The 26,308-nt window shown below is 42.0% G+C and overlaps 2 protein-coding genes across 3 annotated transcripts in view; one reads left to right on the plus strand and one right to left on the minus strand.

Moving 5' to 3' along the window:
* The first annotated feature begins 13 nt into the window (after positions 1 to 13).
* Positions 14 to 14,462, plus strand: LOC138975411 (proline-rich protein 11-like). 2 transcript variants are annotated; one of them, XM_070348087.1, is made up of 9 exons: positions 14 to 137; positions 1,338 to 1,500; positions 1,885 to 1,992; positions 3,234 to 3,488; positions 4,831 to 4,935; positions 7,350 to 7,450; positions 8,205 to 8,261; positions 9,174 to 9,273; positions 9,770 to 14,462. In XM_070348087.1, exons 1-9 carry the CDS (start codon positions 130 to 132, stop codon positions 9,887 to 9,889), a joined length of 1,017 nt encoding a protein of 338 aa, XP_070204188.1. In that variant the 5' UTR covers positions 14 to 129; the 3' UTR covers positions 9,890 to 14,462. The 2 variants fall into 2 exon arrangements, with proteins under 2 accessions (XP_070204188.1, XP_070204189.1); XM_070348088.1 differs by having other exon boundaries at positions 16 to 137; positions 1,341 to 1,500.
* Positions 14,463 to 14,630: 168 nt separating this feature from the next.
* Positions 14,631 to 26,308, minus strand: part of LOC138975414 (chromosome partition protein Smc-like) — a 17,016-nt gene continuing 5,338 nt past the window's right edge. Inside the window, exons 2-9 of the mRNA XM_070348090.1 lie at positions 23,991 to 25,155; positions 22,672 to 22,830; positions 21,833 to 21,994; positions 20,605 to 20,718; positions 19,070 to 19,297; positions 17,759 to 17,972; positions 17,163 to 17,285; positions 14,631 to 16,528 (exon numbers count right to left, since the gene is read on the minus strand). Of these exons, the coding sequence (XP_070204191.1) occupies positions 16,347 to 16,528; positions 17,163 to 17,285; positions 17,759 to 17,972; positions 19,070 to 19,297; positions 20,605 to 20,718; positions 21,833 to 21,994; positions 22,672 to 22,830; positions 23,991 to 24,449 (1,641 nt within the window). The 5' untranslated portion in view covers positions 24,450 to 25,155 and the 3' untranslated portion in view covers positions 14,631 to 16,346. The remainder of the gene's footprint in view (positions 16,529 to 17,162; positions 17,286 to 17,758; positions 17,973 to 19,069; positions 19,298 to 20,604; positions 20,719 to 21,832; positions 21,995 to 22,671; positions 22,831 to 23,990; positions 25,156 to 26,308) is intronic.

A 26,308-nucleotide genomic window follows, 5' to 3' on the forward strand; every position in this document is an offset into this window, starting at 1 on the left:
ATTGGTTCGTCTTGCCCGCACACTTTGAAACCTCAAAAGTAAACAGTGAAAGAGTGCTCCGCCCTTCGTAGGTATTTGATAGAAGTTCGGCTAGATAGCAACCATTTAAACGTGACAACTGAGAGGAAAATGAACCCGTAAGTAGTCTACAAGAGCAGAGAATGTATACAATTATAGTTTACTTAACGTTTTTTGTCATTCATCTTCAAGTGTTTAACGAGTTAGCGGCCTATGACCACAGGCGGACTGGACGATACCTTCCGCCTGTGCTATGAGTATGACTTAGCCTTGGGATGATTGTTCTCTTTTGATAAGAACAAAATGTGTGGAAATCATATATGTCACCATGCAGATGTGTTGAATTTGGATTTGCATGATTCATTTTTGCCTTGTTGAATGCGGGCGTGCAGCAGGGGAAAGCTATGGGTTGGTACCAGTATCATTTGACCAATAGTTGCAGTGCAAAAACAGTACACAGACAGTCGCAGAGTAAGTGTTTTAGATTGGTTGTGGCTACATCCACGGGTCCGTGCCTCGAGTCCCGGTGCTATATCCACGGCACTGACTCAAGGGACGCTACTCTTGCCCAACATTTTCCTGCCTTCGGTTCGGCACTTCACTGACATGACTAGGACGTCAGCTGTCAGATATCAAAGTCAAAATTCCACTTTTAATCAAAAGTTCAACTTCATGAGTGGTATACAGCGTCCAAAGATCGATCAGCAGCACTTTCCCCTCCTTAATACGAACCTCGTTAGCTAAACTTCCATGTTTATTCGGGATTTGCATTTTCCTAGTTTGCGGTGATTTTTGATACAGTGTGATGCATGTGTCGCTTGCTCAAACACTTTCTATTTAAAGTGAGTGTTGTCGATCTCGAAGAACGTTTCGAAAGTTGTACATGAGTGCGCTCCTCAAAGGCTTTCAGTTTGGTTTGTAGGATGTCAAAAGAGTTGAACGTTTCGCTGACACTAATCGTTTCTTCCTCCGCTTCCATCTCAACAATATGGCGCCAACTGTGCCAGCGCGAGGCTACGACTAAACTGCCGAGTGAATCCAAACGATTCCGAGTGGTTCCGAGCGCGAGCCAGTGCCGTGGATATAGCATGGGGACTCGAGGCACGGACCCGTGGATGTAGCCACAACCTTTTAGATTGATCAGTTGCAATTGATGGCTTGACGTGTCACTGCACTGTCAGTGTCAAAACTCGGAATTCTCTCTCCATCCCTGAGCCCTCTACACCCTCTTGTTCTCTCCCTTGCTTTAAGCACAATTGCAATGTTTAAATAACAGATAGTGGTGAAGTCTATGTCCTAAAATCCTTTTCTTTTGGCAGCAGATACTCATCAGATAATGCCCTGGCTGCAGTCTCCCAAGCAGAAGCCAGTCTTGCAAGACTGAGCAACATGGTTGATAGGATGAAACACTTTGGTCAGCGTGCCTCCGCCATCACTGGCCTGAACTCTATGCTGGTCTGGTGCCAAGCTGCAATTTCTCAGGTATACTTACTAACTAAAGTAACTTTGTGACAATGACAGTACTAGTTCTCACTAGTGTAACCGGAGCCCTATAGGGGCCCTCTACACTAGTATACTAGTGGTACCTGTGACAAGAGAACATGTCGTACCTGTGAAACCAGTCTAAGAATATATATCCGGGCTTGCAATTGCATCACCCTTGTCCTTTTATGATGCTTGATCAGTTGATAGGTATATCATAATATAATTTGTATGAGTAAAAATGAACACAATATATCATATGAATTGAATGTCAAAACTCAAATAAGATTTGTTAGAAAGTGTAAAAGAAATTTCTTTTAACGTTCAAGTCAGAATAGTACTTTTAGTAATTCAGTTTTGCTTTAGTAACATTCTCTTCCACAGGCATTCGGGCGTATGCGACAGTTTGTTCACGGAGGTTTGGAGTACCCGACTACACTGCACAAAATTCAGGAACTGGAGAGCCAGCTTCAGCAACTGCTTGAGGAGAAGGTGGGTAGACGAGCATAATTAATGGCCCAGCGGTTGGTCAGTATTCATGTACTTTTTTGTCCTTGGAGACTTTCCTGAAACAAATTCTGGCTACTGTCTCCAGGTATTGTGTGCAGCAATGGAGTCGCTTTACCCAGTCTTATTTTTGGCTCACATAAGTGTAGCCTATGCGATGCTAAACTTTGTCTGTCTGTGCGTGTGTATGTGTGTGTGTGTGTATGTGTGTGATAGAAACTTTAACATTTGACTAAACACCGAAATACTAATTTTACCTGGTTATTATCCAAGCAACAGCTTCAAAATATTGAAGCAATGATCAACATTTCGTCGGCACGTATGTAGATAAAGTGTGTATCCAAAGAAAACGGGTGGTGGGGGGTTTTGGGGGGGTAAAAACAGCTGACTGATTTGTGTCGCGTGTGGTGTGTTGACCAGGTCAGGGGTCAAGGTTAGGTCAGATCGCGTGAAGGATTGTGGTATAGATGCAGTTATCACCGAGCTGCAGTTCGCCGATTCGAAGAAGACGACTCATGATTTCACATTGTTCGGTTTCGTAGCTCCAGAAAAATAGATAAAGAAGATACCAAAGGAGATTTCCTACAGGTTAATCTGCACAGCGTGTTTCCAGTGTCTGCGCGAGGAAACGCTGTCGAAAGCGCAGTGTCGATCTGGCCATCTGGCAGTCGTGTCCCCGTAAGTACTAAAAAGTAGGCTACAGACAGACAGATCTAGATCTAGTGTCTCGCACTCTTGCACCGTATCACTTATGCTTACTGTTTCTTTCTTTCTTTATTTGGTGTTTAACGTCGTTTTCAACTGTTCAAGGTTATATCGCGACGGTATGCTTACTGTGTGTGTGTATGTGTGACGGAGTGATTGAGTTTGTGTTTGTGTTTGTCGATTTCTTACGTGAGCCGTGAAGGCTTCGCCTCTTGTTTTAAATGTTTGTATTCCATTTGTGTTTTTCAAGCTCTGAAACTTTCGCTGTGATCTTTACCCTGTGGCGTGCCTGCGTGCACACTGGGGTGTTCAGACACCTGGAAGAGTCTGTACAAACTTGACTCCCAGAACCTGATTCCTCGTCTAGACACGGGTTCAAATCGACGTTCATACAGTGATGGATGAACTGGTTAACTAAAACTAACTTTACCACCATTGTAATACTGTTTCCATTTAAGGCCTGATTTTCTCAGGATTTTGGTGGTACCTGTATTATAAGACTGGTTCCACTGTATGTGCAGGAAGCCCTGTCAAGATCAGCAGCCATTCACCAGACCTCAGTGAAGCAGGGGGAAGGCCTCAACTGCAGCAAATGCCAAGGGAGAGGCATTGACAACTCTCAGAAAGAATCTTCTTCATGTCAAGCACCAGTCCAGGCTCCGCCACCACCACCTCCCCCACCTCCTCCACCTGCACCTCCACCACCACCACCACCCCAGGTGAAGGTGCCGTTGAGAATCATCAGGAAGTCGGGCACTTCACAGGCTAAGGAGAATGTAAGTTAAAATGCAGTGTGACTGTAAGGCAATTAAATTATCCCTGCAAGAGGCATGGCTTTGCTACAGCCCATCACTGAACACAGATAATAGATCCATATTGATTGCTTTTACTGTTCAGTCAACAGTCTGGCAGGCAAATAAACATTTTCATTCCTGCTTTGCATTTATTTGAGGTTGTGATAATTTCCCTTCATGAAAGTCAGCAACAGTTCTCGAATTGCAGAAAAGATGATATTCTGATATGTCATCATTCAAAATCAAATGACGTTACAAGAAGTGACAAATGCAAGTGAACACTCATGTAAACCTGTGGAAAAAATCTCTTTTTAAAAAGCTGTACCTGTCTTCTCTTGTCACATTGATTTGCATGAGAAACCGACATTGAGTATTTTGTTTGAGAACACTCACACCCTCTTTTGGTTTTAATACCCTGAGATATATATAAGACTTTTCCCGTACTAAGATTTTACTTTCCCAGATGATCTGTTTATAACCTCTGTAAATTTACCTCCATTTCAAGACTACAGTGGAACCCACCTTTTAAGACCCCCTATTTTAAAGCCATATGTACTCGATGACTATACACGCTAATTGCTTTACCAACAGCTGGAGACAGACTAAATTAAGTTCCCTGCAAAATATTGTGGTCTAGGACCCCTTAAATGTTGAGATATTTGAATTTTCATTTTGATCTGGATCGTCCTATTTATAGATTTGGCAACACATGTAACGTTGATGCAAGGGAGAGAACACCGCGGCTTTGTTGACATCCTCACTTTTTCAGAGGCTAGAACAAGCTGTAATGCATGTATTATGGTCCGCGCATGGTGACGTATCATCATTATATGGTCTTATGGTGCGTTTGACATCGATTGTGGGCAAACTACACTTTGTAAACACGGGAGTGCGTTAGTATGCCTTTAAGACCCTGTTTTCTCAGACTTGCTGTTCATAACCTCTGTAAATTTACCTCCATTTTAAGACTCCCTCCTTTTTAAGACCCTGTTTTCTCAGACTTGCTGTTCATGACCTCTGTAAATTTACCCCCATTTTAAGACTCCCTCCTTTTTAAGACCTAAATTTCTCACATTTTGTGAGGTCTTAAAAAGGGGGTTCCACTGTACCTTCTTTTTAAGACCTGATTAGTGATTATCTCAGACTTTTAGAGATGTTACATGCATACATAAGTGGATGCTGCTCTGCTTGCAGACCCGCTAGCATTCTTTTTGGTCTGTTTGTTTGTGTACGTGTTCTGTGATTGTGTGCTCGCCAACTGAGTGAATGAATTATCCTGACTGTATTGACCCTTACAGTTTGCCTGTCTTTCAAACATTGTCAGAAGGTGAAGGATTCGAGGCCAGTGATCACTGCTGAAGAACTTCTGAGGGTGAAGCTAAGGCCTTCAAGAAACACAGTGCCGACATCAAGAGGAAAAAACTGCTCTGTAAGTTTGTGTACGTGTGTCCAGCTGTCCGCCTTTTCATCTCACTGTGTGTTTCTAGGTATAAAATGTCATTGCAAGTGCAATTACATCACATGCAAACCTTTCTCAAACGCATGCCTTTGGTTATGTGTGCAGAGTTTTATCGTCAATCTTCCGTGTGGAAGTGTCTGGAGGGTTCAGGGCAGAGATTTTTCCTATCTCCCAGGTTAGCTTATGTGCAGACCTGCTAGTGCCTTATGCGTACACGCATGTACAAGACCAAAAATGCACGGAAAAGATCCTGTAATCCATGTCCGAGTTCAGTGGATTATAAAAACACAAAAATACTTGATCAGCGTGCATCCCACGGAATTGGTGTATGACTGCCTAAATCGCTGTGAGGGAAAACAGCCACGCATGTTAAAACTAGTAAAAGGCCACACCTTCCTGCAAGTATACTATATATATATACGGTGGAACCTCCCATAAGGACCCCTCCCAAAAATGACCTCCTTCGTTTGCCGACCGTTTTTCTGGGCACGGATGCCTTTTACACTGTGACTAACCTCCAAATAGCGACACCCGCCTTTTTCAGACGACCAACCTACAAACAAAGGGTCAATAACGACTTTGATCTTTTCACCAGTAAGTGTCAAAGTTTGTAAGTACCCAGCACACTCAGTACGCGACCCTCATTAGTCACGCAGACCATTATGAGCCAGGTGTGATCAGCAGTTCCCACCTTACCTTTTGCTTTCACAATTGAAGGACTGCCCTCGGAGCAGGGTGGGGGGAGGAGAAAGGGGGTGGGAGTTTGAAAAACAACTCAATCGTGAATACGTAAGTGGATGCTGCTCTGCTTGCAGACCCGCTAGCATTATTTTTGGCTTGTTTGGTCTGTTTGTTTGTGTACGTGTTCTGTGATTGTGTGCTGGCCAACTGAGTGAATGAATTATCCTGACATTGACAACTTCTCTTGACTTAGTTTGTGAGGTGTTATCTGTCAAAGCTAAGTGTCTTCATTTTAAATCGTTGAGGTGGTATAAACATGGCGACTTCGACAAAACAACGGAAACTTTTGACGTTAGAAGATGGGGTAAGTGGTAGAAAGAAGCAACAACGGTGAAACCGCAATTGGAATTGCAAAAAGTCTGGGAGTGAGAAAAAACCCACACAGATTCAATCAATAATCAAAGACCAGGAGTCGATTCACAACAAAGGGAAAAGTGCAGAAAGCATTGACCAGGGTTTAGCCTGGGAGAAAAAGGCAATTAGACATTTGTCGCACTCAACCAAATTCGGATGGGACATAGTCGAAGGCAAGAAGCGCCAAAGAGGCAGGGCTGTACACGTTTTGACCAAAGATGCAAAATGGAGCAATATGGTGCCATCTGAGAATTAGCCGCTATATCATGTTATCTCTGTATGTGTGTGTAATCCGATGTAAAGTGTACATTTAGTGGTGTAGTGGTACGTAATCTCAATGCACCCTTTGACGCACTGAAGGGAATTGTGATGGGACATTTTCAGATTTAATGCGCCAATGGCGCGGGGCGCACTAGTAAATGAAACCCTGATTGACAGACAAAATTCAAAAAGAAGTTGCCTCCCCTGTGATGAAAATCTACCTTCAGATTCCCAATAAAGACCTCTCTTTTTTACGACCGTTTTTTCTGGACATTTTCAAGGTCGTTAGTGGGAGGTTTTTACTGTACACAGTGGAACCCCCTTTTTAAGACCAACATACAAGGTCTTAAAAAGGAGGGAGTCTTAATTTGGTCGGGGTTAAAAGGAGGGTGCCACTAAAAAGGGAAGTCCTGGCTCATGAACGCAAAAGAAAAATGTATCGTTACGCCTTATAGTTGTTTTTCCCCCCTGTAAATACCAGTAATGCTGACAGTCAATTTGTTTCAAATGATTTCTCTTTACTCATGGTAAAAGTGAGCTTGTGCAGGGTTTCATTTACTAGTGCGCCCTGCGCCGTTGGCGCATTAAATCTGAACATGTCCCATCACAATTCCCTTCAGTGCGTCAAAAAGGGCGCATTGAGATTAAATACTAGTGCGCCACCAAATGTACACTTTACATCAGATTACACACACACACACAAAAATACACACACACACACACACACACACACACACACACACACACACACACACATAACACGATATAGCGGCTTATTCTCAGATGGCACCATATTGCACTATTTTGCATCTTTGGTCAAAACGCGTACAGGCCTCTTTTGCGCTTCTTGCCTTCAACTATGTCGCATCGGAATTTGATTGAGGGGCCGGGGGACAAATGTCCCATTGCCTTTTTCTCCCAGGCTAAACCCTGCTTGTGAAATATAAGCACTGTATACTTGCTCCACCATTTGTACTGTTCACCTTCTGCAGTACTGTACAACAGCAACAAATTCATCTTGTTTTCAGCCAAAGGATGAAGAAGCAAGCAGGGAGAACCTGAAAAGAATGGCTCTGAGGAAGACACAGTCAGCAGTTATTCTAAGGGATGTTGGAAACATGATAGCTATGTAAGTATTGCACATATATAAACAATTAGTTATTGTTCAGGTGTCCCTACCACAGTTCTATTAGACTATATACCAGCCTCGTCAATACCCCCCGCAGGTTAGGGGGAAGAATTTACCCGATGCTCCCCAGCATGTCGTAAGAGGCGACTAACGGATTCTGTTTCTCCTTTTACCCTTGTTAAGTGTTTCTTGTATAGAATATAGTCAATTTTTGTAAAGATTTTAGTCAAGCAGTATGTAACAAATGTTAAGTCCTCTGTACTGGAAACTTGCATTCTCCCAGTAAGGTAATATATTGTACCACGTTGCAAGCCCCTGGAGCAAATTTTTGATTAGTGCTTTTGTGAACAAGAAACAATTGACAAGTGGCTCTATCCCATCTCCCCTCTTTCCCCGTCGCGATATAACCTTGAATGAAAACGACGTTAAACACCAAATAAAGAAAGAAAGCCTCGTCAATCTATTCCACAAGCGTTCGGCTTAGAAGCATGCATGCAAACGTTTACTCGCCTATGTGTTTGTGTATTTCCATGCACACTTACAGAAAAAGATTATTCTTGACTTGCACATTAGACTGGTGACACATGCATCAGCTTTATCCTCTTACTTGTTAATAACTTGATCTAAGTAGATGCATATAATTTGTTTGTTTTTGGGGTTTGTTGTTTTGTTTTGAAATACATATATATAAGTAGCTTGCAGATCTGTGCAGTGTCTTGAATTACTTTCAGTCGTGTGTGTTTTGTGCTTACAGACAAGCTGTAGATGTTGCACGCCAAAAGCAGGTGTTGAAGAAAACAACATTGAAAAGGTGAGTTTGTTCAGTTAAACTTCCTTTTTAACACACACACACACACACACACACACACACACACACACACACACACACACACACACACACACACACACACACACACACACACACACACACACACACACAAAATAATTAATAGGTGAGTTGTGTGCTTACAACTGTACAGCCCTGTACACAGTTTCTGTGAATCCCATACTTTCTGGGCTGATCTGGGTTGAATTCCAAACTAGGGTGCAGTTTTTGTGCATGTTGCACCGCACCCTTTGCTCTGGTTCATGACATTATAAACTAATTCCCTCAAAATGTTCAAGTATGTTCCTTTTTGAGTCACTTGAGAAAAAGTGACTCTATGTAATCGGTCAGTGTTAGTCTGTCCGGCCGGCCGGCCGTCCGTAGACACCACCTTAACGTTGGACTTTTCTCGGAAACTATCAAAGCGATCGGGCTCATATTTTGTTTAGTCGTGACCTCCAATGACCTCTACACTTTAACGATGGTTTCGTTGACCTTTGACCTTTTTCAAGGTCACAGGTCAGCGTCAAAGGAAAAATTAGACATTTTATATCTTTGACAAAGTTCATCGGATGTGATTGAAACTTTGTAGGATTATTCTTTACATCAAAGTATTTACATCTGTAGCCTTTTACGAACGTTATCAGAAAAACAAGGGAGATAACTAGCCTTTTCTGTTCGGCAACACACAACTTAACGTTGGGCTTTTCTCGGAAACTATAAAAGTGACCGGGCTCAAATTTTATGTGAACGTGACTCATTGTGTTGTGAATAGCAATTTCTTCCTGTCCATCTGATGCCTCATATAATATTCAGAACTGCGAAAGTGACTCGATCGAGCGTTTGCTCTTCTTGTTTATTTACGCTGTCAGTTAATTCATCATCTCTGGTTTGCAGAAGCCCGGGTGGAACTCCACTGCTGGATCGCAAACGCAGACGAGAATCTGGTCAGGGTTTGACTCCCATGATGAATAAAGCTCTCAGGCTGAGATTCCAGGTGAGAAGAAAAGCATTTTTTTACACAATATTCTGTCATTGACTGAATCATGAGAGCTTTAGAGGTTTACTTGTGAACAGTGTAACACTATTTATTTTTGTTTTATATTTTGTTTTATTTTTGCATTTCTTCAGGGTTTGCTTTTATAGTGCATCATGCGTGATTGACGCACTTCTGAAAATTACCTAAAGGAAGTCCCTTTTACAGGTCAAACCATAACTAATGAGAGCCAGGAATTGCCCTTGTTTAGTAATACTAGTTAAGATTTCTAGTGCAACGGCAATCCCTGTTATCATGTTTTGCTGAGTTTTAGGATGTTGCAAAGAAAATGGGTTGTTTTTTCTTCTTCAAGCTGCAATCCCTGTTGATATGTTTTGCTGAGTTGAAGGATGTTGCAAAGAAAATGTTATCTTTTTTCTTTAAACACCTATCCCTGTTGTTATGTTTTGCTGAGTTGTAGGATGTTACAAAGAAAATGTTATCTTTTTTTCTTCAGGCTCAATCACCATGCTTATCGTCTGAGTCTGATGGCAGCCCTGTATCCAGTCCTGACAATGGTTCATCGTTTTCTTCGCCTTCACGGATGTCCCCTCTGGTTCAACACCATACACCTTAGATATTCACTTCACCTTTTGTATATACATTTGTTAGTGTTATAGAGAAGATATTTGTCTCTCCCAGTGATACCAGTGTTGTTCTCAGCCTCAGATGTGACCCTCCACCACGGAATGAACCGCATGTCACCTCGTGCGGTGGGGCGGGGATGTAGCTCAGTCGGTAGCGCGCTGGATTTGTATCCAGTTGGCCGCTGTCAGCGTGAGTTCGTCCCCACGTTCGGCGAGAGATTTATTTCTCAGAGTCAACTTTGTGTGCAGACTCTCCTCGGTGTCCGAACACCCCCCGTGTGTACACGCAAGCACAAGACCAAGTGCGCACGAAAAAGATCCTGTAATCCATGTCAGAGTTCGGTGGGTTATAGAAACACGAAAATACCCAGCATGCTTCCTCTGAAAACGGCGTATGGCTGCCTAAATGGCGGGGTAAAAAACGGCCATACACGTAAAATTCCACTCGTGCAAAAACACGAGTGTACGAGGGAGTTTCAGCCCACGAACGCAGAAGAAGAAGACCTCGCGCGGTTCTGCGCTAGGCTTGATATAAGTCCGGAGAGTGTCTGGTAACAGTGTGAGGGTCACCTTAGTCACAGGCTTATAACTCGAACTGTTTTCGCTCTTTTCTAAAACGGTTTTCACCACTGGATAGAGCATAAAAAAACTCTTTAGGAAAATGTAAAAATATGAAAATCATTTAAAGGTGACATGCGACTCATTCCGTGGTGGAGGGTCACATATGACAAAAGTTCAGTTGGACTTGGATTGAAAATATGTATAGGTCCAAATATCCTGGCTTTTTCCGCTTGGTAGGAAAATTGATAGTCAGAAGACCTCGTACATTTATGTTAAAACTATCGGACGGTCGACCGGCCCAAGGTCAGACCAATTGCGTCGGATAACAAAAAGTATGCGTCAGTGACCGAAGACCGGAACAACACTGAGGTACCCCTCTTTTGAGACTGGTCAAAGCCTGAGAAAATGAGTTCTGTAGAGTGGGCAAGTCTTAAAATGGAGTTTTACAAATGTTATGAACAAAACATCTGAGAAATCAGGGTCTGGAAATTTCAAACCGAGGGGCTTTAAAAAGAGGGGTTTGACTGTGCATAAGGATGCCCATTTCTACATACCTGTCCCTTTGCAAGAGTTATATGGCGCTAAGTTTGATGTTTTCTCTCAGAGGAACTACAGTGGAACGCTCCTTTTAACACACGCTTTTTTTTTTCTTTTTTTCTTTTAACACACCCTAATTTAACTCATTGTCTCCCAGGTACGGATATATCCCTACCCACTCATATAGCTCTATCTGACCAGGTACGGATATATCCGCTCAGACTGTTCGCTTCAGTCGCTTCCTGTAACGTCGATCTAACGCCTGCATTGCAGCGTAGTGATACACAGTTGCTACACAGTTACTACAATTTTGAGTGACCTGCTGCAGCACAGCTGGTCTCGGCAAAAAAAACCGTATTGTTCCACATAGGTGGGGTAGAAGGTGTTAAGACTTCCCTGTTTTTGAGATCCTACTTCTCAACTTTTTGGTTCATAAACCTCTATAAACAGGGTTCGTACAGAGTCCTTGAACCCTGGAAAACTCCTTGAAAATTGGAAAACCTTTTCCAGGCCTTGAAAAGTGCTTGAAAATAAAGTTTTGTTAAATAGTCATTGAAAAGTACTTGATTTTTCCAATTGTTGCCTATACATTTCGTCAGCAGCTTGTCTTATTTAAAAAAAAATGCAACCCCCTTTTTTTTCGTCAAATACAGTACACACATTTTGGGAGAATAAAAGATCGAGTGAAAACGAAAGCAGCCGAACTAACTATTACTAGTCACCCGTGAAAACGAAAGCAGACGAACTAACTATTACTAGTCACCCGTAGTTGCTTCCCTTCCCGGAAGTTGGCAAGGGAAACAACTACGGAATGACTAATAGTTTGCAGACTTGAAAAACTGCAGGTAAGCTTGGTGCTTTGCATTAATTTGGGGAAAATCATGTCCTTGAAAAGCATTTATTTGGTCCTGGAAACTCATTGAATTGTATCAGCTCTGCCCTGCAGGTACCCTGTATAAATGTACAAGTACTCCTGTTGTAAGATTTACCTCCCTTTAGAGACCTTGTTTTCTCAGATGTTTTGCTATCTTAAAAAGAGGGTTTTGACTGTTATTGTCAGTAGCTCCGCTTTTTTTCTGAGTGGAGGTACTAGACAAAGTAACCAGGCAGCAAGGAAGGAGTCAGGTTTTACCTCATGTACCACTAGTCTTCAAAACCCATTCACGTTTAACGAATTACTGTCACCTTCCCAGATCTGTCAAGGGGTTTCTTATTTAGGAATTAATTGTGCAGATTGACACTAGTGTAAAATACAAATATAATTCACACTAAAATTCCCACCTTGCACGATGCTTGTGTAGAAATTTGATGACTTTTTCTTTTAGTGCTTCTGAGATATTTTTTTTTTAGGTGTTTACAGGGGGAGGTTCACTTAAGTGATTTTCGGGGCTCTGTATTCAGACCTCTTATTGTTTGAGTTGGTATGATTTTGCAAGTTTATTTTGGCTCGAAAACAGTCTCACACTCATAGTACTTAGACTTAGGATGATTTTGAATTGTACAGCATAATTATTGCAAGGCACAATAACTGAATCACACTGATATCCATATATTTATTCTGCTGAAAGATTATAAAGTCTGGTCTCATTTATATCAAGTGCATGTATATCATCCATGGTGATGGCATTTACTGGAAGACTTCATTATTTCGATTGATTGAAATCTGAAATTACCTCAAAATCAAATGCCTAAACTGTTTGGTTTAGAGCTGCTGGTTTGTGTTTTTCTCAATATATGTTTCCCTGCGAAGATTATGCAAACAATGTGCCAGCCACTAGTCTATAACTGAATGACTGGCTCAAGTGGGAACTATGCTCAGTGGTGCTATTTTGGGCTGGCTAGTACTAGTAGATGATATAGCACAAACACTCCTGTACATTTTGTCAAAGAATGTTCACACATTTGCCTTACTTTGACACTCAATGTTTAAATGATGCACAATTTGTGTATAGACATTTACATGTTTATCTTTTAATGAATAGATGCGCAAGATACTACTTTGAAGGCATTATGTTTTTCCTTTGCTTTGTAATATTATCATCTTTTGTTCATTTTTTGTCTTTCTGATGCACAGACTTGCTTGTCATGATTTTCTTATTGTAATGATATTTTGCAATATTTTACTACCGTAAGTCGGTTTTACCACTTGGTGCTTTTAGATGATTTTGTGATAATTTTAGTTGGCTTTATATGTAGATCTCATTTATTGATTTAATGATTGGTGTTTTTATGTGCATGATTTGCAGTTGATTAACATTTGTGTATGTTGTTTTTATGATGAATCTCATAAAATATGCAACAAATTCTTTTATTTCAAATTTGAAACCTGTGGTATAACTATGTGAGCCATCTGTGCAATGTAATAAGTGATGATGGGAAAAGGCGAAAAGACATGTATACGACTCTTGTGTCGGTGTGATAATTGTGTGGTTTGAAGTCATCAGGCTGAAATAATGTGTCTACTGTGTGAGAACTTTGTGGTTAAAAATTAGTTGAATGGAAAAGGAAAGAAATACATGTAAACTTTGTGTATTAAATACTTTGTTGTGTTAAATGAAAGAAAGACTAAAGTACTTCATATTCCTGCATGATAACTCGTTGGTTCCTGAAAGGGAAGATTTGAAAATAAAACTTCAGATTAGCTCACATAGTAAAACTATAGATTGTGTAATAAAAACGTTTGAGCACCCTGATTCTGAAAGCTGTTTCAAAAATACTGGAGAATTTAAAATGTTATATAAATGTTAAAAGAGAATAGCAAATTAAACAAAAAATACCTGGAATAAAATGAAAGGCATGGACTGCGAACTTTCCAAAATCAAGGATCAGACAAGAGAAAAGGGTATTTTGTCCAACGTTTATGAGAGAGAAAAAACGGGACATCCCTTCTGACAAGTCTGGAATATTTGCAAGTGAACCCCAAAATTAAATATAAAAATTATGATCAAAATTAAATTTCCGAAATCAATTTGAAAACAATTTCATCTTATTCCTTGTCGGTTCCTGATTCCAAAAACATATAGATATGATATGTTTGGATTAAAAACACGCTCAAAAAGTTAAAACGAAGAGAGGTACAGAAAAGCGTGCTATGCAGCACAGCAAAACCACTACCGCGCTAAACAAGCTCGTCAGTTTCACTGCATTTTGCACGAGCGGCGGACTACAGTCATTGTGAAAAAATGCAGTGCGTTCAGTTTCATTCTGTGAGTTCCACAGCTTGACTAAATGTAGTAATTTTGCCTTACGCGACTTGTTCGCTATTGTGAAAGGTTGAATGCATAATCTAGCTACTGTTTGATTTTGAAGTGGGTTTTTTTTCTTCCGTTTTCTGTTTTCTTTTGTTTTGAAATGAACTACACAATGTTGCCTGTCTGTTGTAGATCATATTCATTGATACATGCTTTTTGCAATAGAAAATTGTAAGTGCTTGATGACGATAATTAAATTGTTTTTACAATGCTTTCTACTTGTCTTGATTGTCTTCCAGGCCTGCGAGTGTGAATGTACCTAGCCCATACTTTTGCAGGCATATTCTTTTACACACACACACACACACACACACACACACACACACACACACACACACATACTTGAAAATACTTTGTAGTTTAAAGGACTGCTGGTGTAGGACATTCAATTGCAAATATTAGATTTTTTTTTATTGATTTGAGAATATACAGCAGCAAATTAACATTACAAACACAAACTTGTGAATGTCATCCTATGGTTAACTAACTTCCACACCCAAATCAAATTAAATATTTGGTACATTAATTAAACTTTATACACACAGTATGATTATGATCATGAAAATGTACAGACCACTGGGGTCCTGATTTGGCCTATATATGGTCCGCTGGACCCAAAAAGCAACAGATATCATTACAGACCACTGCCTTCCTCTTTTTCATGTATACACACTCTCTCTCTCTCTCTCTCTCTCTCTCTCTCTCTCTCTCTCTCTCTCTCTCTCTCTCTCTCTCTCTCTCTCTCTCTCTCTCTCTCTCTCTCTCGCACAAGAAAACTGTTTTTTCAGGCACATATTTAGTCAGCTATTGACTATGCTTCCACAGTGTGGGACTCTGCAAGTGCAAATACTTTGAAACACTTGGGCAGTTTACATAGACGAGCTGTTAAATTAATTATTTTAAAAAATACATCTCTTTCCATGACTGATTATAAACGATTGCAAATTCTTCCTATCAAAGATAGATTTGCATATAATAAAGGTGTGATGATGTATAGAATTATGTCAGGGAATGCACCTACACTCATTGCCTCAAATTTCAAAATAAATCATTTTAGAAAATGTAACAAATTAATTACCCCAACTCCAAGAATTGACCTGTACAAGTCGTCTATCATATTCTGGAGCAATTCTGTGGAACGCCATTCCAAATATAATTAAATTACGAATTCATGAAACATCATTCAAGGAATATTATTACATGCTGTTTCTTTTACAAAACTTATAAGAAATGTTATCAAGCAGCTGGCAAAATATAATTGTACTCTCTGATTATATTGAAAAACATGATTATATATAATTCATGAAGAATTTTTTTTTTTTAAATTTTTTATTTTATACAAACACATATTTCTCTGTTATATATAATTTCAAGCATTGTTAAAGAATCAAAATGCATCTTAAAATGTCTTATTGGTTGCTTAACATGTTAATTATGTAAATATGTCATTTGTACTATAGTTAAACTTATCTTTTATTTCTTCTTGTTTGTTACCCCTCAATGGGCGAGGGCCGGATGAAAAAAAGCATGTATACGTTGCTGATTCTGTCACCCTCGTAAAATAAATTTCAATTCAATTCAATTCAATTCTCTCTCTCTCTCTCTCTCTCTCTCTCTCTCTCTCTCTCTCTCTCTCTCTCTCTCTCTCTCTCTCTCTCTCTCTCTCTCTCTCTCTCTCTCTCTCAAACATACACGTGCATATATTCAGTCTGGGGTTCGGCCGTGCATTTTATCAGCAATCGTTCCATCAGAACACTGTCCATTTTACGTAGCAGAGAAATCATTTTGGTGATTTCAGAGCACAAGACATGCACCTAATTACTTAGCCATAGAGCTAATTTAAGCATAAAGTTAAGCCGATCATCTCTCCGTACTCAGCGGTCATGTACCGAGTTAAATTAAATACTCCTCGTCAAATTACATTCACAATGGTATGCACGTACACTGCTCTATTCTTCTTCTTCTCCTCCTCCTTCTTCATTCGTAGGCTGAAACTCCCGCGTTCACTCATGTTTTTGCACGAGTGGGGTTTTACGCGTATATGCCCGTTTTTACCCCGCCATTCAGGCAGCCATACGCCGCTTTCGGGGGAACTGGTCTATCTGACGACATTGATCTTTTCCTCTATCTTGTTGGCCACCGCCTGTTTCTTGATGCTCTTGAGCGTCCTGACAAGGGCGTTGATGGAGGCGTTCTGACTGAGTCGTTTCCACTTCTCCAGGCTTCGGACCGCCGCCCCGCGCAGTCCTATGTCTTGCTTTTGGGACCCCAGGTCGATCACTGCAAAATTAACGGACAATGACGTCATAGTACATGATGGAATACTCCAATGGCAATTTATTTATGTATTTTTCACTTGTTCAGGCTGTGATTCTTCTCCCAACCCCAACCCCTGGTCCCCCCCCCCCCCCCTCGGTCCTATGTCTTGATTCTTGGACCCCAGATCAATCCCTGCAAATGAGAGCACAGTGACGTCATGGCCGACTGTGGCGTAATGCCGTTAAATACAGTGATGTAGCAACGGCGTTGTCAGTGACTGAGACGTTTATTTCAACTTCTACAAACTGCGAATCAGTCGTTGTCCCACGCAGTGCTATGTCTTGCTCTTGGATCACTGCAAAATCACTACGTGATAGTGCATTATGCTATGACACAGTGGTAAACTGGTGGTGTTCTGGATGAGACCTTTTCATATCTCTATTGACTGGGAACAGCTGCCCCACGCAGTCCTGTATCTTTTTTTGAGGAACCAGCGTTGCTCACAGAAACAAATCAGAGTAAAATTATGTCCCCACACAACAACAACAACAACAACAACAACAACAACACGAAAACATCAACAACAAATCTATGCCAACCCAGTGTACTAAAAAAAACCACCACAACAATAACATCAAAACAAATCTATACCCACCCTGTATATCATGACTACGTGTATTCATGTCCCGTTCAGGTGTAAAAGGCAGCTTGTTGTAGAGAAAGGCCCAGTCTTGTCCTATATCAGCTGCTGTCACCCGAAACGCCTCTTCAAAGGGATCTGGAATAAATATAATTATATTGATACATTTATCCCGACAACATTGACAGATATAAACTATTCTTAAAGCATAATCATCAGAAGTGTAAGCATCTCTCATACGATTTGTCTAGACTTTACAATGAGATCAACTTTGTTGATGTCCCACTGTTGATAAACATGAAAAACCCGATTTGAGAGAAGAAAAGCCCTAATTGTTCCATATCAGGGCCAGCTAATGTTAGTAAATGTCAAACTGCCGACCCCCGCACACAATTTACTTGTGCCGGTTTGCTCCGGATTTGTATGGCTGTACTTCATGACATCATTTTTGTGTGTCAAAAAAAGTTGAGACGGCACTGTGGCGACCGCATTTATTAAACTATCCTCCTCCCCCCCCCCCCATTTTTTAACAATCAGACTAAGGGACTTCAATTCAGCTTGGTACCTAAACACAGTCAAAATTTAAAATATAAAAAAAAGATCCTCCTCACCAAATACCGAAAGCTTCCGTCCCGGTGAGAAGCCTTCAGCATGTATCTTTTTGACGGTACCAGGGTTGATCTTAATGGCTCGTATCGTTCGCAGTGCTGCCAGCTTTTCTGCCATGGTCTTGTTCTCGTCTTGAAGGTCACGCAGCTCACGAGACTTGCCTTCTGCGTCGACGTAGGCCAAGCCGCCTGCTCGGTTGCTTCGGTCAAACAATGCCTGCAAAAAAAGTGGAAATTATTTGATATTTGAAAGAGTTCTAAAGTAAAGTGTCAGAATCATCTGTCAAGTATTTTATGTTGGTGCGAATCGCTTGATGTTCGTGACACAGACACACGTCTACGCACACTCGCTCGATCTAAATCCCCTTTCCGTTGGCAAAACATTCAGTCAAATATTTACTGAATGTAAAATGTAAGTAAGTAAGAAAGTAAGTGTATACAGTACATGTACACAAACAAACTAGCAAGTCAGTCAGTTTGTGAGTGAATAAATCAAAATTGTGAACAAATGAATAAGCTGGTATTTTTGAGTCACTTGAGAAAAAGTGACTCTATGTAATCGGTCAGTGTTAGTCTGTCCGGCCGGCCGGCCGCCGGCCGGCCGGCCGTCCGGCCGGCCGTCCGTAGACACCACCTTAACGTTGGACTTTTCTCGGAAACTATCAAAGCGATCGGGCTCATATTTTGTTTAGTCGTGACCTCCAATGACCTCTACACTTTAACGATGGTTTCGTTGACCTTTGACCTTTTTCAAGGTCACAGGTCAGCGTCAAAGGAAAAATTAGACATTTTATATCTTTGACAAACTTTTCTCGGAAACTATCAAAGCGATCGGGCTCATATTTTGTTTAGTCGTGACCTCCAATGACCTCTACACTTTAACGATGGTTTCGTTGACCTTTGACCTTTTTCAAGGTCACAGGTCAGCGTCAAAGGAAAAATTAGACATTTTATATCTTTGACAAAGTTCATCGGATGTGATTGAAACTTTGTAGGATTATTCTTTACATCAAAGTATTTACATCTGTAGCCTTTTACGAACGTTATCAGAAAAACAAGGGAGATAACTAGCCTTTTCTGTTCGGCAACACACAACTTAACGTTGGGCTTTTCTCGGAAACTATAAAAGTGACCGGGCTCAAATTTTATGTGAACGTGACTCATTGTGTTGTGAATAGCAATTTCTTCCTGTCCATCTGATGCCTCATATAATATTCAGAACTGCGAAAGTGACTCGATCGAGCGTTTGCTCTTCTTGTTTCTTTTAGAGTAATAGATGGGAAACCGAATACAAATATTCCAATTCAACCGTACCTGAAATTTGTGGACCTCCTTCTGCACGGAGTAGCGTTCTTTGCGGACCTTGTCCATGTTTAGGCGCACGGCGTCCAGGCGTTTCTCCAGCTTGCCCAGCTCTGCTTGCTGTCCCGTGGCCTTGGCCATGATGCGTTTGTATAGGTTCTCCGAGTTGTACTGCCGCGTGTAGTACTCTTGGAGGCACGCGTCCAGCTCTCGCTTCTTTGTCTCAATCTCGCTCTCCAGCTGTGTGGATTGATAGACAAAACTAGTGGAGAAGATGGCGATGAAGGTGTGGTGGTGTTGTTGCTGTTGGTGTTGTTGATGATGATGATGGTGGCGATAGCGACAACGACGACGACGACGATGATGATGACGAAGACGATGATGATGATGATGTTGCTGCTGCTGCTAATGATGATGGTGGCGATAGCAACAACGACGACGATGATAAAGATGACGACGACGATGATGATGGTGGTGGTGGTGATGATGATGATGATGATGATGATGATGATGATGATGATGATGATGATGATGATGATGATGATGATAGCGACGACGAAGACGATGATGATGATGATGATGATGATGATGATGATGATGATGACGTCGACTACAACAATGACGACGACGAAGATGATGATGATACTTTCTTTTCCCGTTTCTCTGTCCCTTCCAAGGACATAGAGAGAACGATTTTTGGGACAGATGGTGGTTGTGGTGGTGGGGTGGTGATTGATGATAACAATTATAAACAAGAGGCGAAGCCTTCAAGGCTCCCGTAAGAAATCGACAAACAGTAACACAAACTCATTCACTCCGTCACACATACACACACGCAGTAAGCATAGGGGACACGGTGCAAGAGTGGGAGACACTAGATCTAGATCTGTCTCTGTAGCCAACTTACGGGGACACGCCCAGAGACTATAGAGTATACAGTCTGTGTACTCTACAGTCTCTGACACGCCTGCCGAGATCGACACTGCGCTAGCGGCTTTCGACAGCGCTTCCTCGCGCACACACTGGAAACACGCTGTGCAAATCAACCTGTAGGAAATCTCCTTTGGTATCTTCTTTATTTATTTTTCTGGAGCTACGAAACCGAACAAAGAGAAATCGTCTTCCCCGAATCGGCGAACTGCAGCTCGGTGAGTTGAACTGAATCGATACCACAATCCTTCACTGACGCGATCTGACCTAACCTTGACCCCTGACCTGGTCTACATACCACACACGACACAAACCAGTCACCTGTTTTTACCCCCCCCCCCCCCCCCACAAAAAAAAAAAAAACCACCACCCATTTTCTTTGGATACACACTTTAACTGCATACGTGCCGACGAAATGTTGATCATTGCTTCAATACTTTGAAGCTGTTGCTTGGATAATAACCAGGTAAAATGAGTATTTCGGTGTTTAGTCAAATGTTAAAGTTTCTACCACAGACATACACACACACGCACGCACGCACAGACAGACAAAGCTACGATCGCATAGGCTACACTTACGTGAGCCAACCAGAGAGTGTAGAAAAAGCCCTGCTTACCTTAGTGCCACTATCCACGAGAACCATTTCCTGTCGGCGACAAAACCTGCGCTGCTCCATGGATCGTACAAGCTTCTCTCGTAACTTGGTCGTCTGGTGATGAGTTCGATTCACCTGTTGAACGCAAGACTGACTGGTGAAAGGCTCAACATGTTATGGAATAGAAAAAAACAGATAGACTGGTCATTATCTGTATCGTAAGTGTTTGTCTGTCTGTCCACTTAAAAGATCCGTGGGTCGAAGTACAGACACTGTAATGTTTCGTTTTGTCATGAAGTAAACGTTCCAATAACCTACCATTAACAAGAGGCGAAGCCTTCAAGGCTCACGTAAGAAATCGACAAACAGTAACACAAACTCAATCACTTCGTCACACATACACACACACACACACACACACACACAGTAAGCGGCATAGGTGACACTGTGCAAGAAAGCGAGACACTAGATCTAGATCTGAATGGCCGATTTCGAAGAAAAAACTAGTCTCGGCCCGCTCGGCAAAATAACAATGACCGAGACTTTCAGTAATTCCTTCGCGTGACGTCTAACCCTCTTACGTCATAATGTGACGTCTTCAAATGTTGTGACGTCTTCAAATGTTAAAGTTTCTACCACAGACATACATACATACGCACGCACGCACGCACGCACGCACGCACGCACGCACGCACAGACAGACAAAAGTTAGCATCGCATAGGCTACACTTACGTGAGCCAAAAATGAGATGGAAAACATTCTGCAACGATAATCAAAGCCTCATCGATTCACATTTCAAACAATAAAGAGTGAAAGTTAGAACGTCTAGCTCAGGTTTTAAAAAAAAGGAGAGAGGAAGAAAGAGTCACACAAAAAACAGAAACGAAAATTGAAAATGTTTTGCTCTGGGTGTTTTTTTAATGTTTTTTTATTTTTATTTTTTTTATCAGAAAGTGCAATCGTGGTTCATTCAACATCAGGATGAACGTAATTAAATGTGGCTTTAACCGAGATGGTTTGATTATGTCCACCTGGTAGGTAAAGTGGAACCCCCCCCTTCAAAGACCTAACAAAAATCTGAGAAACAGAATGGAGGTCTCATAAAGGAAGGAGACTCAAAATGAGGGTACATTCACAGAGGTTTTGAACAGAAAGTCTGAAAAGGCAAGGTCTTAAAAGGCATGAGGTCTTACATTGGGGAGTCTTAAAAGCGGGATTCACAGACTACACTTTGCCCAGCAGGCTTACCTTTCCTTTCATGTCGTCAGATCTCATCAAGGACCTGCGCGTGTCTTCAGTCACCTGCACCTTCCTCCTCAAGATGTCGTTGGCCTCGTCCTGTAGCTTGCGGGCATAGGCCTCGTCCGCCGTCACCCAGTCTTTCAGCGGGTTGTAGATTCGTGGGAACACCTGCAGAAAGACAGAAATGGGCATTGGTGTACCTAGTTGTGGAACCGGCACCGTTGGCCTAGTGGTAAGGCGTCCGCCCCGTGATCGGGAGGTCGTGGGTTCGAACCCCGGCCGGGTCATACCTAAGACTTTAAAATTGGCAATCTAGTGGCTGCTCCGCCTGGCGTCTGGCATTATGGGGTTAGTGCTAGGACTGGTTGGTCCGGTGTCAGAATAATGTGACTGGGTGAGACATGAAGCCTGTGCTGCGATTTCTGTCTTGTGTGTGGCGCACGTTATATGTCAAAGCAGCACCGCCCTGATATGGTCCTTCGTGGTCGGCGTTAAGCAAACAAACAAATCCTAGTTGTAGGAATTCTTTAGGCCTAAGTTGCTTTGTCTCTATACCGTACCAGCCACACCCAACACATCTCCCCACGTCCTCCTCCAGTGCCCACCTGCGTGCCCGGTGTCCTCTTGCCTTACGCTGTTGTTTGTTTTTCTCAATATCTACCTCCAGATGCCCTTAGCGACATGCTTTGAAATTTCACACACATACACACACACAAACACACACACACACACAAACACACACGCACACACACACACACACACACACTCGCACATCCCCCCCCCCCCCCCCCCCATATATATACATACCCCAGATTCTTCCCCAGGGCTTTTCTCTCAAACTATACCTCCAGGGCGAGATGCATGTAGTGCAGCACTTTGTCGTAGTTGAGCACGTAGTTCTCAAAGGTGGGCCCAGCGTCCTTGATGCTCTTCAGCACGTCGTCCAGCAGGGCGAAGGAGTCCTTGATGACTCCCCTCCACCTCGTGATGTTGTTCTCGTACTCCTGTCTCGGAAATTAATGATATACGATACCGATACACGCACCTGCCTAGCGGCGACCTCACGATTATTTTTCTAATGCTGGTATGTTGGAGTCACCGAGAAAAATGTCGTTCTCGAAATGCTTTGTCACTTTCTCGGGAGACATTCAGAAGAAGTGATAGAAATTTTACATGACGTCGTTATTTCCGTTATGACGTCTTTTCGAATTAGTTTGGCTTTTGTCGTTGAAGATTTCACGTCAAAGAATAGGGTCAAAGAGAGACGTCTTGTTTTTTTATTTTTGTTTTTTCATTTTGTTCGTTTAAACTATATTGTACCTCTTTCAGTGTATTCAAGACATCTGGTGTGTCTATGCTGCGTATGGCCAGCCCAAAGTGGTCTGCGTGTTATCTTAATCAATTACAATTTTCATCGTGAGATTTGTGGCAAAACCAAAGTCGTATTAATTTTGTTATCTTAATGTTGATATATCGGCAATCGTATTTAGCAGAGTTCTTATCACTTATCTTATATTTCGCTGGTGGCACAGAATCGCCAAAAGTCGTAATGATATACGTTACCGATATCTATATACACAGCCTGGCGATGATTATTTTGCTACTGCTGATATGTTGAAGTCAGCGAGACCAACCTCGTTCTTGAAATGGCCTCCCCCGGATTTAAATCCCCGAGATTTCTATCTTTGGGGGTTCCTGAAAGACAACGTCTACAGGAACAACCCACAGACAATCACAGAACTCAAGCGAGCCACCTCAACAACCATTCGCGGAATCTCGCAACAGGAGTGTGTGTGGGTGATTGATAACTTTGCGCGGCGAGTTCAAGTTTGCCTGCCGCGGCGCGGAGGCCATTTGGAGCATGTTCTGTAGAATGAGCATAACTTTGTCACATCCTCGAGAGACATGAGTGAAGAGACAGAATTGTGACGTGACGACTTTGAGCATTAGCTTGCTTTCATATTGAAAATCATTACTTAAGATTGCAGTTATTACTTAAATATACCCGCTTTTAATGCTTATTTACAAGCATCACAGTGACACGAATACCCTTCATTATCATTTTCAAACTATTTTTAATCATAACTTTTACACTATTTGTAATTGTCACTTTTACACTATTTGTAACTATCACTTCTGGCGCTAAGTGCGGCACCATACACACCTGAACACATCGAATCTCGTTCGTGCCGGCTTCCGCTGAAAAGGAGTGGCAGTACCGCCCGATGTGGTCTTCAAGGGCCTCTCTCAGCTTCTGACTGGCGTTGGCCACCAGTTCTTCAAAGTGAACCGCTCGCTCCAACGCCGCGTCCATGTGTGGGACATCTCGGGCGTACAGAATCACCGCCGCCTCTCGGGCCTTTTCGTAGTGCGGTCGGAAGTCTTCGTGAGTCTTCGGCAGTTTCCGCGTCTCGGCTTTCTCCAACACGAAGTGGATTAGGTCGACGGAATCGATGGAGAAATGGTTCCGGGGTCGCCGGAAGTACTTTTCTCTGTAGCTGACGATTTCTTTTTCGACACTGTGAATAAGCATCATGGCTTTTCGTCGTTCTGCTTCCAGAGATATTGGCGGTGGGAGGATTTTCTCCGGGAGCGCTGGTTCCTGTTGAAAGCTTTTCTTCATTTTGGCAGGGTAGAGGCAGGGATAGCACACACACCTGTTGAATGTTGACCCCCAAGACCTCTTCGTTGACGTGGTCGTCAAAAACTGTCTTGTCTGTCTCTTTCTAAGAGCATTCTATCGGTACCAATTTTCACATTCTTGTAAGGTCAGCTTAGCTAAAGCGGTTGCTTTGACAAGTACGTGTTACGAACAACTACAGATTCCTTTTCAGTGTGTGCTCTCAACTAGCTGAGTGATTGGCTGCAATTCAGTTGCAAGAGTTATCAGATCAGTTTGTTTGTTATCTCTAATTCGTAAATTGCATTGCCACACTGCATCAATCATTGCTATCTCCCTGTCGACACAGAGCTACCGAACAAAATTCACATCGTACAACTGAACAGGCGCTTCAAAGAGTCTTGAGTCTGGATGTTTATCACATAATATTCAAGGTCAAAATTCTAAAGGTTTGAATAACTCTAAACTCAAAAATGTCAAAAATGAGTCGACACAGAAACGTCCATTTTGAAAGCAGCGTAGCGTTTTAAAACTGAAATTGAAATGGTCAAGTGAACTGCTACCGATCGTCTCAATGATTTTTGCTTCTGTTCGGAATACTACCATAGCAACTTTCTTCACTGTATCTTCGCAGAAAATTCTTTTGATGGCTGTTGTTCTTTGTATGAAACGGAGTCTATTTTTCTGAGACGGGCTGAGGTAATGTTATCTGCAACAACAAAAAAATGAGATAGATGACTTTTATTGTTCTCTCAACTTTGATGTAACTGAAGTTCACACATCCCCTGTTTCACACACACACACACACACACACACACACACACACACACACACACACACACGCAAACGACACACACACACACACACTCACACACACACACACACACACGGACGCACGCACGGACGCACGCACGTTCGCGCACACACACGCGCGCGCGCGCAGACACACACGCGCGCAGACACACACACACACACACACACACACACACACGCACACACACGCAAACACACACACACGCATACACGAGCAAAGCAAGCAAGCTACTAGCCAAGTCAGCTAACAGCAATTCAGAGATCGAATAAACGAGAAAACCGCTTGGAAAGAGACAAACACACAGCTTTACATCGGAGGGGAAAAAAGACAGCCCGACAATCCAAAGGATCTGACCAACACTTTGCACAACTACAAAGAAGAACAATTATTGTCAGTCATTCTGTATCAATTAGCGTGATCTGTCCACACACTGCGTGTAAGTTTGACACACAAGTGAGAAACAAAAGCCTTAAAAAGTACACGAATACGAAAAGAGTACCGCAAGCTTAACAGGTACGTGTCACATTGGCAAGGCCTTATGGTAAAGAATGGTGAACAGTGAGCTCGATTGTCGGCACTCAAACAAGCCTTGCCATTGTAAATCCCGTTTACAGATACACAGGCTTATAATAGCCTACCTTCTCGTGTAAACGATCATCTAAACCACCACACATGTATATATATCCAGGGTGTTACTTTGGGTAGGAACATTCTTCCACATGGACGCATACGAAAATATGGACAGTGTGGCTGCCTTTTGTGCAAAGTGGGCATTTTTTGCTGAATTAATTTTGCAGATTTCCTCTGTGTTCCTTAAATCCAAAAACATAGAGACTGCCAATGTTCCAAAATTCAGAATAAAAAAAACAGAAAGGTAGGGGAAGGGCTCCTAATATGGACCACTTTTTGTTTCATGCTGATAACTAGCTTGTTTTCTTGCGAAGAAGTTTCATTTTGTGTTTGGTAGTCCTTCTCTCTTAGGTTAACCGTTAGGCCTAATTAGAGTGAAATAGCGTTGATAGACATTCAGCAAAAATTAAATACAGAA

This window comes from Littorina saxatilis, linkage group LG9 (assembly GCF_037325665.1).
Source record: "Littorina saxatilis isolate snail1 linkage group LG9, US_GU_Lsax_2.0, whole genome shotgun sequence".
NCBI classification, from domain to species: Eukaryota; Metazoa; Mollusca; class Gastropoda; order Littorinimorpha; family Littorinidae; genus Littorina; species Littorina saxatilis.

Excerpts from the sequence above, each read along its gene's own strand:
- LOC138975411 (XM_070348087.1), top strand. Across the intron at positions 1,501-1,884 it reads GCCAAGCTGCAATTTCTCAG|GCATTCGGGCGTATGCGACA; the intron begins GTATACTTACTA and ends TCTCTTCCACAG. Across the intron at positions 7,451-8,204 it reads GTTGGAAACATGATAGCTAT|ACAAGCTGTAGATGTTGCAC; the intron begins GTAAGTATTGCA and ends TTGTGCTTACAG.